Source organism: Epinephelus fuscoguttatus, linkage group LG18 (genome assembly GCF_011397635.1).
Source record: "Epinephelus fuscoguttatus linkage group LG18, E.fuscoguttatus.final_Chr_v1".
Classification (NCBI taxonomy): Eukaryota; Metazoa; Chordata; class Actinopteri; order Perciformes; family Serranidae; genus Epinephelus; species Epinephelus fuscoguttatus.
This window is the reverse complement of record NC_064769.1, coordinates 27259780-27278541: the sequence shown is the minus strand read 5'-3', so window position 1 is coordinate 27278541 and position 18762 is coordinate 27259780. Positions and strand designations below refer to the sequence as shown.

Below are 18762 nucleotides of genomic sequence, written 5' to 3'. Positions count from 1 at the left end.
ATTCAGTGGAGCTTTCATAACTGTATTTTCATAGTCAGTGTTTAGTCATAATATCCTCAGGCAGTTTCATGACAGTGTATTGGATTTTGTCGAAGGATATTTCTCCTGGCTGTAGAAACTTCAGTAAGAAGTAAGCATACCTTGAATTACGTCATCTAAGCTGAGTGTTACTAACCGTCCATTGTTTTCATATCATTTAAAAATTAATGCATAAAGGTATTTTAATGCTACGACTTTATATCACTGAGGTCTTCTGCTAAATTTGGCATCATGTTTCACTCAGAACTTCCTAAATCAGCAGTTATAAAAATGTGTAAACTGCATCATTAAGGCAGACAGCTTACCAAAGAAAATGCATGACTCATGAGACACAATTACTTACTTTCCACTGATTCATGATGCATTTAGGTGATCTGTAAGTGTGTGGTAAACTTCCTCCCCTGCCCCTCCCCTCCATTCCAGCTCTCTGCAACCCAGCCTTGCCCAAACCCTCAGGTTCCCACACAGCCCGGCCCAGCTCAGCCTCTCTGTCCACAGAGTATATATGAGCAGCAGCCAGTCCTGCATGGAGGTCAGACATCTTTCTGCACTGAGACAGAGAGTGATCACAGCCGCACAGAATCCTATTGATTATATTCAGAATTTAAGAGAAACAAGAAGGAACGAGAGAGCAGATTTGGTGCTACAGAAAACTGGTAGGATTTTTACCTTATTTTATTTTATTTCATTTTACATGTTTGCTTTAATTTATATCTTGTATGTGGTGTTGTTGTCCTGTGGGTTTAAGATTTATTTATTTGTTTATTTATTTATTTGTTTAGATAGAGGTTTTAGATTCTAAAGTGTAAATCTGATTCTCATGCCCAGCTTCTGACAGTGCCTGTTTCTGTTGTTTTTAAGTTGATGTGTTTTTGTTTGTGGCTTTCCTCCTTCGCAGACAAGAACCAATCAGAGATGGAGCTTCTGACAGCCGCCCTCGTCATCGTTATTCTGTCCACAACAGCCTCCGCTAATCCAGTAAGCTAACCACTCTTCCCTCATCCTCCCCACCTCACTGCTCTTCCTCTTTTTTTTTTATAAATAAAAATTCTTATTTTAGATATTCTGTTTTAATTCCTTTGAATGTATTGTGTGGTGTAGTCAGTTCCCTGTCAACGCTGAATTTCCTCTTTTTGGCAACTGCTCCAGTGTTGTACCTCTTCTGATGACAAACCTACTTTACTCTTTTGTTTTTAATGATCACAAGACCTTGACCCTCGTGCCACCCGGGTGATATGATTTTTTTTGTCCCATTATTCATAAGGCTCAGAATGCGGCTGCATTATCTGTATGTTTCAACCAGTGGTGGAAGAAGTACTCAGATTCTTTACTTATGTAAAAGTAGGAATAGGCCTACCACTATATAAAAACACTCTGTTACAAGTTTTTAATATTACCTCAGTGAGAGAAAATTAAGTATTATCACTAACATGCACTTGCAGTATCAAAAGTAAAAGTACTCATTATGCAGAATGGCTCATTTCAAAGTGTTACTATTACAGAATATTGCATTATTTTATTTTTATCAAAAAATGATATGAACAAGAGCCTTTTAATGTTGTACTTTGTCCGTGTGGAGCCAACTTAAGATGTTTTGCGTACTACTAGATATATTTGAAGTATAGTACTAAATTATATCATAAGCATATAAACTTTTGTGTTTTGTTTAATGTAAAAAGTAACTTAGTGTCAAATAACTGTAGTGCAATACTTACTGATGAAAAGAAGTGGAGCAGAAGACATAGCAGAGAATGGAAATACTCAAGTAAAGTACAAGTATGTCAAAATTGTATTTAAGCACAGTACTTTAGTAGATGTACTTAGTTACATTCTTCCTCTGATTACAAACAACTCATTCCCGCCATGGGATGGAACACTGTAATCTCTAGCAGGGCACCATGTGTCATACCTGTCATGTATTCTCTTCCACTGTTCTCCCATTTAAATAGTTTCCTGTAAATCTTCCTTTTTTAAATCTGCTCGTAAACAAATACAATGTGCTCTGAGAGAGATGCTGGCTTCTTCACAAAACTGACTGTAGCTTACTTAAATCTGAACCAATTTTCATGATTTTGGTTGCTCTTAATGTGAAAAATTAAACTAAGTGCTGATTATTTATTGGAATTAAATGCAGTTACTGAGGGCAGATCTAATTAGTTCTATGCCAAAATATTAACCTTCTCAAATATCACAGCTCTCTCTGGGACATACATACATTTTGAGACTAAGATTTTCACTTTTACGTCACTCAAGACACAATTGTGCTCTTTTTGCCATCTCTTTTTTTGAAAAACCATCTGCTTTACTAAAGGGAAATGCAGCAAACACATCAATCAAGTCTTTGCCTTCCTTCATGCAGCTGTTTGACTGTGGCTGTTAAACACTACAGGAAACAGTAATGTCACAGCTAAAATAAGACAACAACAACAACAACAACTTTAAGTTAAATTATTCCTTTGCCATGATAGCAGCCTTTAACTAACCATGTTCCAAAAGTGCAATATCCATGGGAGTTTGTATCATCATGAATTCCAACAGCCACACAGGAAGTTAACAAGGTGAGAGACGAATGGGGTTAGGCACAGATATTTTTATTTGCTGAAGGCAGCCTTTGAAAAAGGGTAAAAAAAAAAACATCACTATTCATAGACTACAATGCCAGCACACTGTAGTATGGTTCAGTTGACTATCTCCTGCACTGGCACTGAACATAAATGATGTTGTTGAATCTTACAACGTAAATCTAATATCTTCCATCTGACGTTCTCCACAGACTGGTTCACGTCGGCATCATGATGCAGACATTGCTGACCATGACTTGAAACAGGGATGGCTGGATGGGAACAACAGGTGGTCTTGGTCTTCTGAATCTACTGAATCTTCGAGCTACGAAGACTCATCTGCAGAGTCGGATCAGTCAGAGTCGTCAGAATCCAGCGAATCTTCAGAAAGTGAATCTTCGGAGGAATCCTCTGAGGAAGTTCTGATCACTGATCAGACCACTACAGTCGTGACCACCACGGACATGACCACCACGGACATGACCACCACTGGCATGACCACCACAGACATGACCACCACAGACATGACCACCACAGACATGACCACCACTGACATGACCACCACGGACATGACAACTACCGATATGGAAGACGGGAGTACGCCCACTCCTGAGCCAGACACAATGACCACAGATGAGCCAACTGTGACAGAAACAACGCCCCCGCCTGCCACACCGACCACACCACCCTGTGATGTTACTCAGTGTGTTACCCTGGATATTCCAACAGGAGCTCCCATCACAGAAAACAGAGGAGACAACTAAACAACTGTACTTCCTTTAACCAACTGTAAACAACAACTCACCATGGTCTTATATATATAAAAAAAAATGTGTCATTTTAAGGGCACATTTTTAAGTCTAGTTGTGAGAGGTAAACCTCAGTGGGCTTAACATGAGTATAGATGGGCTCAGTCATTCCCTTGGAATGTGTTAATTTTTTTCCCATCCGAATCAGGCCCTAAATTTACTTAGTCCTATGTTACCTTAGCCTTATGTTTCCTCAGCATCCAAGCTGGCCCTTAGGATAGGGTTAGGGTTAAGGTTAGGGTTGCCCATGTTAAAATCTGTCCATAACTTTTTGAAAAGTCATGCTCACAATATCAATGACACAGACAATGAACAAACAGACAAAACAAGGGCAAAAACATTACCTCATTGGTGGAGGGGCTGATCTGATGGAGCATATGGCTAAGGAAACATAGACACGCTCACGCACAGATACTCACAGATATAAAACGGTCATCTAACTACCTAACAGTATCACTACAACCCAATCACCAGAAAAAAATGCTGCCGTTCTATGTTTCTGCAAACCATGTGTATGTCATATTTGTGCGTGATTATGTAGTGGATACATTGAAACTTTAACATTTCAAAACACTGTGCGTGGATTTAGGCACAAAAAACACTTGGTTATGGTTAGGCACAATTCTTACTGGAAAAGCAGTGCTATCTCTGCAAAAAACAACCTGTTTTCTTGCCACTACCCCCACTGGAAAAAAGATGACAGGTCGCTTCTAAACACCCACGTTTGGTGTCTACAAAGCAGCTGGGAAAACAGCAATGCCTCATTTAATTACAGCCATTTCAGTTGTTTGTTGGTCTCAACCTGACTGGACCTATGTGCTACCAAAGAAAAAGTTCCTATGAAAACAGGTGGAGAGACAAATATCTCAAAGCCTGGCACAAAAAAACAAAGCTCTCTTTCAGGGTAACTGAGAAGAGTGATAATGAAAAGTGGGGGAAGTGGCTCTTTACCATTAACTGGTTGTGTTGATTGTTGGTCTCCAGCAGTGGTCTGGAGCCTGGGTGGCATCTCACCTTGGTGACACACCATCCACCTCCAGATGACAAAGTCAGCTCATATACTACTGTGTGTCACATTAGAAATGTTAATAATATATTTTTGAAACTGCAAATGTAATATATTCTTTGCAGAATCGTACAATGCTAACATTTTCTCCTGGTGACTGGGCTGATCACTAGCTGCCTTAAGATGCAAGTCCTGCAATGACCACTAGATAAATTCTATATTATCTATTGTTGTGATTACATTGTCTTTTTTTCTTTACCGATATAACATGTTGACCTGCAGTGTTTTAGTCATCAGATGGTGATGCTTACAAAGCAACTTTAATAGCGAGACCAATATATTTATAAGGTAAGATGACATAAACAGATTAATGGCTTACTCATGTTTACCTTTAAGTATTATTAGGAAAGTACAGGAAGAACAGTTCGGTGGATTTCTTTCAGTGTGCCAAAAATATCCAGTCTCAGTGTTTCTGCATAGATCTGCTCTTGAAGCATTGTTGAAAGTATTTTTATTGTTCAGTATTTCCTTGTGTGGCACCTGCAGCACAAGGTTGTTACAAGTACAAATACATAATCTGTATATTGCACTGGAACTTTACCAAAAAACGTCCCCTCTGCATGAAGCATCCAGAGTATGTATCCCACAGCAGTGTGTTTATAGACTGTGGAGGGTGTGCCCTGTTTATCTTATTCACATTGTAAAGACAAGAGCTAACAAGACGAACTGAGTTATTGCCACAGTGGGTTGCTTTAATTATGGGCTGTGAATTCGTCTTTTCCCAAATTAAATATGGCCCAGAGGGCTGAGGACAAAACCTTAATGCTGTCGGTTTGTTTGTTTTAACATGTGGTGTTCTTCATTTTTCTGAACTGGATCTAATGTGTGTGTTTGTTTGTGTTGTATATAAAGTACTGAGTTTTCTTCTTAAGGAAAATAAAGGATCTAAACCATCATGAAACTGTCATATTTGGTGATTAGTAGTATATCTTTAGGTGAGAATGAAGTTCAAACAGGGAATGATCAGGGTGTGAAGTGTCCATTATAATGCTCTGGGCTTTTCTGAAACAACAGGAACTGTGCAATTCTTCCAGAGAGAGGAGAGGGCAGCAGATGATCTTCTGTGCCATGTTTATGATCCTCTGGAGCGTTTTCCTCTGAGCCACTGTGCACATATACAGTATGTAAGGATGCTCTCAATAGATCATCGATAAAAGGACGGGGGAGCAGTCGTTGGTGTAGAGGGTGTAGAGCAAGAGGCTCAGCACACAGCCCTGTGGGGAGCCGGTGCTGAGCCTGAGGGCCGTAGATGTATGATGACCCATTCTGACCCTCTGGCTGCGACTGGACTGGAAGCTGCTTATCCACATGCAGGTGGAATGTGGAAGTCCCAGGTACCCCAGTTTGTCGACCAGTTTGTGGGGGAGGATGGTGTTAAACGCAGAGCTGTAGTCCACAAAGAGCAGCCACGCAAATGGTAGAGATCAATGAAAACAAGGACAAACAGATTCAGAAACAGCTTCTACTCAACTGCAATAACCATACTTAACAAAGCAAGAATGCAATAACAGGTTTTTAGTGCAATAAGGGACTGTGGTCCCCGCTCCTGTGGTCTCAACCCAGTGGTTGAGAGAATGAGGACTGGAGGATGTTGTTTGAAAGGTGTTTCTACTGCACAGTATTCAGGTGAAGTTTAGTTTATTTTTAGTGTTTATAGATTGTAGTATTTATAAGGTCATTTTACTGTCCTCAAGTGGTACCCAGCCAGGCATGTTATTTTGGTTTTATGTGTTTATGTCTAGAGATAGCGTCTGTGTTTTCTGCCGCTGCTCCAATACAGTGAAGACAAATGGAATTTTTGTGGTGCTCACAGCATTGAAAAATTAGATTTTCCCCAGAAACAATGCCCCATTACTATGGATAATCTGCAGACCTCACTGTTTTTTTTCGACCAACATTATACCAAAGAAAAAGTCCCTCTGAAAACAGTTGGAGAGACAAATCAAAGCCTGGGAACATAAAGCCAAACGTCTCCGCCTGGGTAAGTAAGAACCTGTGGTAAATGTGGGTAAGGTCACAGCTGAACTTCCTCTGTACCTCATAGGAGTGAGTGGGTATATCATGCACTGCTCTGTAAAAGGCACCACTCAACATTTAAACCAAGCAGGGCTGACCAGAAGTGCTTAGAAGTACTAAAAGTATTTAAATGAGGTGGCGCCATGTAGTGGGGAAAACAATGTATTACAGTCTGTCAACCTTGGGATTTCAGGTTCCTGGCTGTGTGGACCTGTCAAGTCCTTTGACAATGCCCCTGTGTACAAAACCAAGTCCCAAGAAACACTCTTTCCAGTGTGTTGTGAAGGGACTTCACCAGCCTGCAAAGACCTCAACCCCATCCATCAAATTTGGGCTAAACTGGAACACTGATTCCAGGCGTCATCATCCACCAACATCAGTGCTGGACCTCTTTATTCCTCAATGGCTCTGCAGCCAGATTCCAAAATCTTGTGGAAACCCTGACCCCAGACAAATGGAGGCTGTTATAGCAGCACATCAGTGGTCATGGTTTTGTAATGCCATGTTCAACAACCATATTGGGGTCTAAAGAAGTAACAGGTTTATGAATTTCTCATGGCGTGCATAATTAGCAAGAGAAAATACGGCAAACCTACTTGAATACAAAAGGAAGAATGGGGTTGCCGCATTCAAAGCAAAGAAACATCCACAAAAGTTGTCTATTTTATGCCAGACTATTGTGTTAATTACACTCTTTGACCTGGTGGAACATGGACAGACCTCTGACATTCAGTCAGTGACCATGGTTCAGTTTTACAAACCCAAGTACTTCAAATTAGAGATCTCGTATCCCTGAGGGCAGCGCTACACAACTGCGGTAGGTCCATTAAAATCCTAAATGTTGTTTTTCTTTTCTCTTTCTTGATGGTTTGGACTCTGAACACACACTGTTCCGCTCAAAAGAGTTTTTAACGACTTGATTTATTATCGCTTCTTCATGTCTCAAATCCCATTGCAGAATTACGCAGCTCTCACAGTGACTCATGGGTAAATATAGTCATCACAATTAGCCTATTATCCTGTTGTTATTACTTTAAAGCTAAGTTCAGGCGTATTTCCAGTGCTGGATGAGCTGTCAGTTGCCCTCCCTGATGAAGTGGCATGATGCCGAGGTGAGGAGGGCAAGGGGGCTTGACACTAACCTTTGTAAGACTGGAACATCATTTAATAACCCAAAACACTTTTTTATAAGAAGAGCTACAAAGCTGTTAAAGTCTTGAACCAACAAGAGGGGGTAAAACCAAACCAAGCTATGTAACTACACTTAAGGGAACAGTGTGTACAATTTAGGGAGATTTAGTGGCGTCAAGCAGTAAGGATTGCAAACTGCAGTCAGCTGAAACTTCCCCTGATTAGATTGATGATTCAATGTGTGTTACTTATTTCTGATCCAGACATACAGGAGGTTTTAACCGTGAGCCGAATTGTCCACAGAGGTTCCCTCCTCTCTTCTCACCTCCGAACCCAGTGATTTAAACTGGTAAAACACCAAGTAAAGCAGTTTCACAATACAAATCAGTTTTTTTCTGAAGCTGTTGCTGCGTGTCAGATATAGACCATTAGCCTAGTACCTGCTAATGTGTGCTCACTGTTTTTGTCTGATAACTTAAGATTCAGATGTTCAGGAGGTTTTTAAAGGAAGACGAATTATCAATCAAGGTCTCTTCCTCTCCAAAACAAATTAATCAGGTGATTTCAACTGGTAAAAAACACTAAAAAAACCATTTTTACGTTAAAAGATCAGTGTTTTTTCGATGCTGCTCATTGCAGAGGGGTTTTACAGTGGCCAACACAGAAACACAAATGGCCCAATCTAGGGCCGGTGTTTACAAGGTGATTAAACACTAAGAAAACATTCTTATTATTGCCAATATATGCCTCCAAATCCTGGATGCTAATGCTAGCTAACATTAGCCATTACATCTTTTCAGCTAGTGGGTATTACGAGATAGCTAGGCTGCCTGAAAACAATAAATTTGGAAGTTAGCAGTTTTCCTCAAGCTGAATCTCTAAGGTATCTGTGACCATTAAGTTACTCTGATGGAGGAACTGATGAAGCAGACATTTTTCATCACAGATGCAGCAGGGGAGTTCTTCACCTGCACAACCAAACCAAGACACGAAAGCTAGCACCACTCCTTTTGAACCGTGTGTAGTTGTGCCTGTATATAGACATCACTGTCAGTTTATTAAGATATACCTCTTCAGACCCTTAGACTGGTGGTTGAACAAGCAATCTTAGCACACATTTACTCGTCTCGTATTTCCACCTGAGGGGCTTCACTGCTGCACTTTGGGGCCACAGACGATATGGAGCCTGTAATCAGTCTGAACTCTGTGTTTATGTGTCTATACAGCGTTTGACAGGGGAGACCATTAGCAGATGAGAAGATGAAGCCTAGACAAAAACGAATTTTGGGAGAAATCACTCAAATTGCACAGTGCAGGTTTAGGTCAAGTTTGGACCTGAAATAGAAGCACTTAACTTAACATTGCTTTTAATTTGAAAATTACAATTATGCACTGATTAGACAGACTGTTTTCATGCAGTTATGTTCTCATGTGTTTTCCTACGAAAAGTCATGCACCAAAATTTGTACATATCCCATGTAATCAAGAGCCAGTAATTTGTGTATAACCCACATATTTCTGAAGGGCTATCGTGTGACCAATGTGCCATCTCCCCTTCAAGTGGATTTTAAGGTACGTCATCACTGTTTCTTTTCCTAACCCTAACCACATTAACTTTACTTGCCTAAACTTAACCACGGTAACTCAATATTAGGTACGTAACCTCATTCATGGGGTGCATATAAGAGTATATCACACAAACCGTTGTGTGTGCATTTTCATAGGATATCATAAAGCCTGTTATATGAGCATATGTTGGATTGGATTATTATTTGGACTATTTTTGCAATTTTGTCCCCGCAATTTCATTGCAAAAAACTATAGCCCTGAACACTGCAACTTGCATCGCAATTTTTTAGAAAATTCAGGCCGCAACAATCCCAAAAAAAGCCCACAAAATCCTGGAAGGAATGGCATAAAAATCACTGCTGTATTTTGTGCTACCAATTTGTAAGACACACCTAATTATTAAACATTTTTACCCCCAGTGCTGCATGTGCATGCCATGCAGGAATAGATAAACAATTTGGTAAATAAGCATATTTGCTTTCAAATATCAAGATGAGGAGATTGATCAGTCTCATGTCTGTGTGTAAAGTATCGACCTGGGATCTCATTTACAAATATTGCGTACGCACAAAACAAAGCCTGAAAGTGGCGAATGACATTTCCCACGCAATAGTGGTGATCTATAAAAGCAGACTTGATGGGAGAAACTTTGACCAATGCCCATAAAAATGGAGATACAGATGGTGAGATGGAGGCCTGACTGTAGAAATTGTCAAATATTTTTTGGCTTTTGTCTGTACGTACAAGATCCTGCGTATTGTTTTATAAATGAGAACCCTGGTGTCAGGATGCAATTAGCCTAGCTTAGCACAAAGACTGGAAGCAGGGCTGAACAGCTAGCATGGCTCTGTCCACGATGACAATTGTGGTTTTACGGGGAGTTACATTCAGTAACTACTGTATGTCTTGGGGTACAACAGTTGAAAGATTGAGATGCTGCACTAAATCCATGGCGGATGGATAAACACCATCAAACTAAAACCTAATATGTAATTTTTACATCTGTTAATATCTGTAATGAAACACATTCTAGCACTGTTTAAAGCTTTCTTGCCAGGCTGTTTCCCCTTAATCTCAGACTTTATATTGAGCTAAGCACCTCCTGTTCTTATCTCCTCATCTCAGTCAAATGGGCATATTACCCAAAATGTCAGTCCTGCTTTGCTTATTCTTTATTATCTATTATCTTCTCAGCCTCACCACCCTTCTTGTTTTAACTTCTAAAACAAATGTAAACAACCAGCTTCTCTTTTTATGAAAAAGATCTTTATTAATATTTTAGAAAAGGTACAATATGATACATTACAGTAAACAACATGGGACAAACAACATGTAGTGTAAGTAGGTAACTGTGCAAATGAACAGGACTGTGCTGTGTGTGTGTGTGTGTGTGTGTGTGTGTGTGTGTGTGTGTGTGTGTGTGTGTGTGTGTGTGTACTGCATCTATACCTGACTGGACCCTGTGATAGATGGTGAGCTCTCTGGGTTTACATCCTTTTATCTACACCAGCAGGTTTGATATTAGCGAGCAACAAAGCTAAGCCACACAGGCAGCAAACGTGTGGCTTAATGTCAAGTTTAAATTGTATTATGCTTGAAATGATTACAAGTATTTAAATAAACCGTGCACTTTTCTCTCTAAGCACAAAAACAATGTAGGTTTGCATATTGCAGTTATGATTAAATGCAGTGTGGTGCTGGTGTAGATATCAGGACTCTCTTTCCAGTTCTGACCTTTTACCCTGCAGTAACAGAGGGGAGAGGGGAGGGGGCAAAGGTCATGAGGTCAGACTTCCTGATGCAGGTAGCAGTCATCAGTTTCGACATCCTACCACTTTTCCCCCGCAGGGTCAAACGTGGGATTTACCAGGGCAACCAGACCACAGGATGAAGGAGTTATTGGTTTATTTAAATACAATCCTGAAGGAAAAGCATTTCTGCTTCCCAAAAGATGCACAAATAATCACACAAACATTGTCTGAACACATTGAAATCAATAATAACGAAGCCTTGGCCGTCCCTGTTTGGCCCTACAGTGGAAGGTGGCTCTGGAGGGGCCTCTTTGCACCTGGATGCAGCGTGTGCTTTTTATGTGACTCTATCTGACACCACCGTCCACTTCCTGGATGGGCAGTGCTTATTTGGCAGTGATGACCACTGGCATGTCAGTGGTGGCGTCGGGTCCCGCCCCCTGCTCATCTGAGTCACTCTCATCGCTCTCATCTGAGTCGCTGTCAGCGGCTCCGGGCGTGGCTGTGGCCTCCTCGCTGCTCTGGCTGTCCTCGTCCTCTGACTCCTGGCTGGTGCTGGCGCTGTCGCTGGTGGTGCTGGCGCTCTCCTCCTCCTCTTCCTCTGGGGTGCTGGAGCTCTCGCTGGTGCTCTTCTCCTCTGGGACCTCAGCCTGGCGGGGGCTGCCGTCCTGGTCCTGAGAGGTGCCGGAGGAAGCGTCGAGACCCTGGCTCTCCACCTCAGGGGTGCTGGTGTCTTCCTCCAGGAGATCATTGTGGACCTGAACAGCCTGGAGGTGAGGCAGAGGAGGAATGGAAGAATTATTTCATTTGTCTGTCCACAGAACAAACTACACAAAGAAACTAGGAGAGCAGAATAATTCATTCATGCCATGAAGTTTTGCGGGGTCACGCTACATTTTTAAGCCCCAGCTCTGATTCTGCATTTTGGAAACGCTCACATATTGCCAAGGGTAATGTAGTACCATGTAGAAGATAGCATTTATGATTACTGGAGTAGTAATTCTATGCGGCACCACATGCTACATTAGCTTAATTGGATTCAGACTCCATGGACAAGCCAACACTGTTACGAAGCTCAAACTAGCCTGTACCTTGTACACCTTCATTGACTTCTCCACCTCGTTGCCCTCTGTCATATCGTACGCCATCTTCTTGCCGATGAACTCGTAGGACTTGTAGGGAACAGGAACCTTGTGGTAGGATTTGTCCTCAACGTAGACAATGGACTTGTAGTCGCTGGGGTAGCCTCCCAAGCTGTCACCGCGGCCTGAATCTTGGTCAGTAACAATGGTGGGCTCAATAGGCTCAGCAGTGGTTTCAGCCGCAGGTTCCTCTGTGACAATCACAGGGGTGTCGGTGCCGGGAGCAGGGGTGGAGGCCTCGCCTGACTCTGAGCTGTCACTAGATTCATCCTCGTCAGTTTCCTGGAGACACAGAGGGGGGAGCTGAGTCATCAGAGAGTTGGTTGGTGAAAATGTGGTTTGGTGTTTGGAGCGTTCGGGCAGATAGCCAGGTTGGATGTTCCCTCCTCGGACTTTACTATGCATGTTTTGTTGCTCAATGTCGTCTTTGTCAATCATTTTAACTGACTTGGCCTTTACTTTTCTAATATTCTACCACATTTTATTTGGCACAAAGGTCCGGCAAAACTACTAGCCTGTTGCTGTTAGCTTAAATAGCATTAGCGAGTGTTTCTGTCTGAAGTGAAACCGAAGTTTAACTCTCAAAAAAGGGTTTTTACTCACAGTCTCCTCTGCTTCGTCGTCATCATCATCGTCGTCGCTGTCTTCACTGTCCTGGCTGTTGTCAGAAGTTGTGTCAGGGGCTGAAGTTGTGTCTGCGCTGACAGATTTGAGTTCTACTAGAGCCTCTGCTGGTGCTTGCTGCTGAAATCATTCAAACACAAAGTCATAAATGTCAGCACACCTCTGGAAACCAGACATACGAGTTATCTGATTGTTAAACAAGACGTTTCCCTGGCAAATTATGATTGCTCTGATCTGAAATATTGATTTGACGTCTCTCACCTCTTCCTCTGAGTTCTCTGTGCTCTCATCTGACTGGGCGGCACCTGCTGCTGCTACAACGTTCTGCAACACGAGAGAGACGCAAAACATGTTATTAATCTTCTTTTTACCTTTTACTGTTTTTTATTGCTTTTTTCAGTCATGTCACTTGTTTCATAGATACACTGTTGTGCCCCTGCTAAGTACTCTCTAGGTATTAACAAGGCTAGCACTGATGCAAGACTTAAAGGAGCACTCCACTGATTTTGTGTTGCACTACCATAAAGTTGCAGGACTCACAAGAGACATGTTGAAAAGGGAATGGTCAAAATCAAAAAAGCAGAGGCCGAAATATCCTGACTTTTAAAAGTCAAGCTCCAAAAACACTGGATCCTACATTTCCCATAATGCTACTCATTACACCCTCCCTGATTCCTAAATGCTCACATTTCTCAAACTCTACACCACCAGTTTGTAACCCAGCTTTTCTTTTAAAAAATGTCCAATCTGAGATAACCTCAAGGACAAATTGAACATGATGGTATGACAAGGTATGAGTATTTTACTTGTACAGGTGGTGCACGGTACTGAGGAACCTCTGCCGCCTTCCTCCTGAGAGGGGGAGCTGCTGGTCGTCTCACCTGTGGGCACGACCGACACCAGTCAGAAGTCGTGTTGCCATTTAATCGTCCATTCAAAGCACTTAACTTTTGAAATGTTGCCATTAGGGGCATTTCCATCAACTGCTTTGGAGCGACTGGACTAGGCTTTGCAACAGCTAGTTTCGTCAGAAGTTGGTGATATAAGAAGTTGAGGTTGCAAACTGGTTAGATGGCCAAGACGACTTATTTTGTGTCCAATCTATAAGAGGAAAATGGAGTGTGTTCTTTAGGAATTTGTTTTAATTAAGCAAGTCTGAATTGTTCTTTCAGGTCAGCTAGTGCTGGGCATGTTTCATGCTGCTTGCTTATGTTGTCATGGGAATAACTGGAAAATATAGCTGATCAGTCATGTAAGTCAGATGTCGCTACATCTTATTCGTCAAAAGTGTTGCCGTATCCCATTTATCGCATTAGGTCTTTTTTGACAAAAAAAAGGCAAAACCCATCTCAAGCAAGCGTAAAACATTTTTGCGCTGTTGAGGAAGTTCAACTTTTGCTGTTTCTATACAGCTTTCCTAATGCGATAGCTTCAAAATGTGGAAGTCTGTCTCTCTGCAGATACTCACCACTTCCTCAGAGCTCTCTGAACTGCTCACGGAAACTTTTCTCGCCTAAAAACAAACACAAATATACATAAGATGAATTGAAAGTAGTCAGTAAACAAAAACCAATGTCAAAAAGGATTGAAACAAATGTGAAACAATGACAAATGCTGTTCTTAGACAGAGTGAATGACTCACCGGCCGGCAGAGGACTGTGGCGAAGAGCAGAACGAAAACAATGGCCACTTTCATTGTGTCACAGTTGTGGTGTCTGCGTGAGGAGAAACCCAAAAACATGCAGGTTGAAGTCACACAATAAAACATCATTGTACAACACAATAAAACAGTAACACATAATCATGATTGTGCGACACCAAAATATCGTCCGGATGCAATAACTTCACAGGAAACACAATGACATGTCAAACTTCAAATGAGCTGCTAGTCTGGCCTCAGTAAACTTTTCCTAAAAACGGAGGCTGCGTGGTCACGACTGTTAACTAGCAGTGGCACTCCTGAGACCTTGGTAGTTTATAGGAAGTCATTAAGTCTTTAATTACAGCCCTGAATGAGTGGTTATGAGTCCCTGACAACTCTGTTTCAATATAGTAAAACATTGTCTCTGTCATCAGAGCGAGAAAATCACATCGTTTTGGTGCGTGGTTTATTTAACTATGAGACAGGATGTTTCTGGGTGATCCTGGTCCGAAAGATGTGAGAAAATAGACGAATGTGGGATTTAAGGGAGAAAACCAGTGACATTTAGAGCTGCTACTGTCAGTGTCTAGTTTACATTTCCATCAATCACCCTGCAAAGCACCCTCTAAGGAAGCAGTAAACTTTATGGTAGATTAAAAAGAGCTGTTTCCTGCAAACAAATGTCCTTAAATAAGAGACCTCAGTGTACTAGACACTACAAACTCATTGCTACTTCTGTTCTTCAAAATGCTAAACTATAGCATCAAGAAAACAGGACGAAACTGTGCATCTGTTGGGGACAGAAAAGTAATGCTCATTTGGTGAATTAGTGAGTATCAGGCCTTAGGTGCAGAGAAAATACTTGTTAATGGAATCATTTCATTATTGGTTTAGGTCTTGGGATTTGACAGTTACTGAAGCAGACATTTAAAGTACTTCTAGGTATCTCTACCTAGTTGAATCTTGTTAACAGCAGCTTTGAAAACACTTCTCTTTTCCTCTCTTCCCCTCCCTTATTGTAACAAGTTCTCCTTTCCGTGTACGCTGTGGGAGTGTCTGCGTCTATCTTTAATGATGGACTCTTCCTATACTGTGTAATTCAGCAGGTTAAAACTGGAAAGCCACAGTTCAGCAGAAACATGACAGACGCCCATATGACTGTATGCGTGTGTGTATTTCTGTACGTCTGTCTTCGAGAGGCCCAATTTAAGTTTCAGACCTCAAGAGTATGGGCTTTTTTTTTCTGGTCCTCACTTCGTCCAAGGACTGTGAGAAGACAAAGTCTTAGTTATAGGGTTAAAGGGACAGTCCACCCCAAAATCAAAATACTGTAGTGCTATTTATCAATCTTTATTGTTTTGGTGTGGGTTGCTGAGTGTTGGAGCTGTTTGCCTGTTCTCTAATATAATGGAACGAGATGGCACTTTGCTTGAAGGGTTCAAAGCGGCAAAAAAATACATTTGAAAAAGTCAACAGCAAAGTCTCTTTGCAGAAATTATGACCAGGTACTCAAGATAACCTACAGACGTTGTTGTGAGCAGTTTCCTGTAGGAACTATTTTCTTTCTACCGAACTACACCTGCCAACCGTATTACTGCTCAGAAGGAAGTGTGCATCTACTCATGGATGAAAGCCTCCTGCTTGTGACAGTGCAAGGTCCAAACTTTAATCTCCATGACACTGCTCACAACAAGGTCTGGGGATTATCTTGTGTAAAATGCACTAGAGGTAAGAGGTAAAATGTGTGTTTTTGATTTAAGGGTGAACAGTCCCTTTAAGGCTGGAATTGGGTTTAAGGTAAGGGTAAAGGTTGGGAGTTAGACAGGAAGCTCTGGTGGTTAAAGGAATAGTTTGACATTTTGGAAATATGCTTATTTGCTTTCTTTGATATTGTTATATGAGCAGATCAATACCAGTCTCACATGTGTAGACTAAATATGAAGCTAAAGCTAGCACGGAATTAGCTTAGCTTAGCATAAAGACTGGAAGCAAGGGGACAACGGTTTGCCTGGCTTTATCTAAAAGTAGCCAACCTGCCCCTTGAAAGCTTAAACTGTCATATCTCTTTTGTTAAATGTGTACAAAAACCAAAGTGTGAAAACAAGAAGTTGAGGTTTTTTGAAGGGTAGACCTAATGGTCAGTATATTTCTTAGACAAGAGCCTTGACTTCCTGGAGTCTTGTTGTCATTGTGAGGTTACCAGAGCATCAAGACACCCCAAATCATCCCAGCTCTTGTTTTGAGAGTGGACTAAGGGGTGTAACAGGATGATGCCTCTCATCTCTCTCTTCAGTTCTTCAGTTCCAAACACTGCTGACTGAGCTGGTGGATAATCAGTATGCACGAGTTGTCAGTGTGTTTATCCAGTGTGGTTACTCAGGGCTGGACCTGGTCATGTGACACATAATCCCCAAATTAGTTTCCTGCTGCCCACAGCTTCCCCTTCCTGCCTCGGTGTCACTGTGATACTAATCAGCCAATCAAAGCCGTACAGCCGCCCCCGGCTTCACCTCCGACCAATCACAGATGGACTTCCACCATCGTTAAGTCTTTAAAAAGAACTCATAATTAACTGCAATAAAGTGCAGAGCTTTTATGGCGGATAACCAAACCCTCTTGTGGCTCTGTGAGTTTAATGTGAGTTTGCTCAGTGCTGACTTTTGATTCCTGTTAATGTTGAACAAATGTGTTTGAGAATCAAATTTAAGATGCAGGTTGTTAGAAAACTCTGAGATCTGCAGCTGGACTGTGTATGCTCCAAAGTAATTACCCTTTACATTAAGAACACCCCAAAACAATCTTTAAAAGATTATTGTCTAGTAACAAATTGTTATTTTTTTTTAAATGTTCTAATCGTATTTTTTTTACAAAAAAAATGGGAAAAAATGTAATGTGCATTGACCTTTGATTTAAATGAGCTTGTTTTAAGAATATCAGTGAATATAAGTATCTGTTTGAGGCAGATTTCAGTGCTATTTTTTGATATGAGTTGAACTAGTCGCACCAAACTTTTTCATGTCTTTTCAATAAACTGTTTTAGAGAAATTTTTTAACTTGCTTGGACAATGCTTTTTTTTTTAAAGAAAAAAAAGGGTATCTTTTCCTGTTTTTTTTTTTTTTAATTTATTTTATTTTATTTTATTTTATTTATATTTTCTTGGGGATGGCTATATAAATAAAATAAAATTGAACTGAATTGAGAATATAACATTTTTAAAAATTATATTTCAGTAAAATTATTTCTTTGCAATGAAATGTTTGCAAAATCAGCCTTTTCCTTCTTGTTCAAGGTGCTGGAAGAAGAAATCCATACAGAAATTTACACTACATGGCCAAAAGTATGTGGACACCTAACATGGTCATTTTCAAAACCAAGGGCCTTAATCTGCTGCTATATCAGCCTCCACTCTTCCAGGAAGGCTTTCTGTAAGATTTTAGAACCTGGCTGCAGAGATTTGTTCCCATTCAGCCACAGGAGCATTGGTGAGGTCCAACGTTGCTGGGTGATGAGGCCTGGCTCACAGTCAGTGTTCCAATTCATCCCAGAGGTGTTGGATAGGGCTCAGGTCTCTGTGCAGGACAGTCAGGTTCTTTCACACCAAATTGGGAAAACCATTTAGAGAACTGGCTTCGTGCATGAGGTTAAAGGGCCCTTTCTAAGTTGTTGCAATGTCTAAAATGTCATTGCATGATGTAGTATTAAGATTTCTTTTAATTGGAACTAAGAGGCCCACAAACATTTGTACACATACTTATGGCCAGTGTATTTCTAATGCATGGAAGAACTTTGGATCTTTCAACACTGCTGAATTGTATTCTTTAAGTTAAATAAAGCACATTTCCTGCAGCCTGTGCAAATATTAACCTGACATCCCACCTCTCATCACACCACCAGTGCTGCAGGAAAAACTCCAACCAAACACTGTACACTGTAAATATAGTGTCATGTATTCATTCTGACCTTGTTTGCAGTCGGAGGAAGCTTCAGGAGTTCAGCTGCTGCAGACTGTGGAGCAGAAACAGGCAGACGTGGTTTGTCTTTAGTTTATCTCCTGGGTTTCCCTGGATGTTGTTCGATGCTCAGTGATGCTGCTGCTGAGACTGAGGCTCCTGGTTGGCTTATAAATCCTCCAGCCTCGGGTGGCAGCCAATCGGCTCGGAGCTTGTGATGTCATGAGGTTAACCGCTCCGTGGTCCACCTCTCCTCTCCCTCTCCCACTCTTCCTGTGGTTGGTGATGTGGTGGTGTGGGGGCAAACACACACACACACACACACACACACACACACAATGCAAAGACAAATACATGGATAAAGACATGCAGACACTTTCAGCCCAGACAGAAGCATGTGAATATGCTTTTTTCCCCTCTATCCTTCTCTCTCTCTCTCTCTCTCTCTCTCTCTCTCTCTC

The 18762-nt window shown here is 41.3% G+C and overlaps 2 protein-coding genes across 6 annotated transcripts; one reads left to right on the top strand and one right to left on the bottom strand.

Annotated features, from left to right (window-relative positions):
* The first annotated feature begins 535 nt into the window (after positions 1 to 535).
* Positions 536 to 5238, top strand: scpp8 (secretory calcium-binding phosphoprotein 8). Its single transcript, XM_049604730.1, has 3 exons — positions 536 to 695; positions 938 to 1017; positions 2813 to 5238. The coding sequence occupies exons 1-3, from the start codon at positions 545 to 547 to the stop codon at positions 3362 to 3364; spliced, it is 783 nt and encodes a 260-aa protein (XP_049460687.1). The 5' UTR covers positions 536 to 544; the 3' UTR covers positions 3365 to 5238.
* Positions 5239 to 11079: 5841 nt separating this feature from the next.
* spp1 (secreted phosphoprotein 1) lies at positions 11080 to 18436 on the bottom strand. 5 transcript variants are annotated; one of them, XM_049604982.1, is made up of 8 exons: positions 18312 to 18436; positions 14351 to 14423; positions 14177 to 14221; positions 13515 to 13589; positions 12970 to 13032; positions 12688 to 12828; positions 12034 to 12366; positions 11080 to 11709 (listed from the first exon to the last, which is right to left on the bottom strand). In XM_049604982.1, exons 2-8 carry the CDS (start codon positions 14402 to 14404, stop codon positions 11329 to 11331), a joined length of 1092 nt encoding a protein of 363 aa, XP_049460939.1. In that variant the 5' UTR covers positions 14405 to 14423; positions 18312 to 18436; the 3' UTR covers positions 11080 to 11328. The 5 variants fall into 5 exon arrangements, with proteins under 5 accessions (XP_049460939.1, XP_049460941.1, XP_049460940.1 ...); XM_049604984.1 differs by having other exon boundaries at positions 12688 to 12825; XM_049604983.1 differs by lacking the exon at positions 18312 to 18436 and adding an exon at positions 16264 to 16283.
* Between the last annotated feature and the right edge of the window lie 326 nt (positions 18437 to 18762).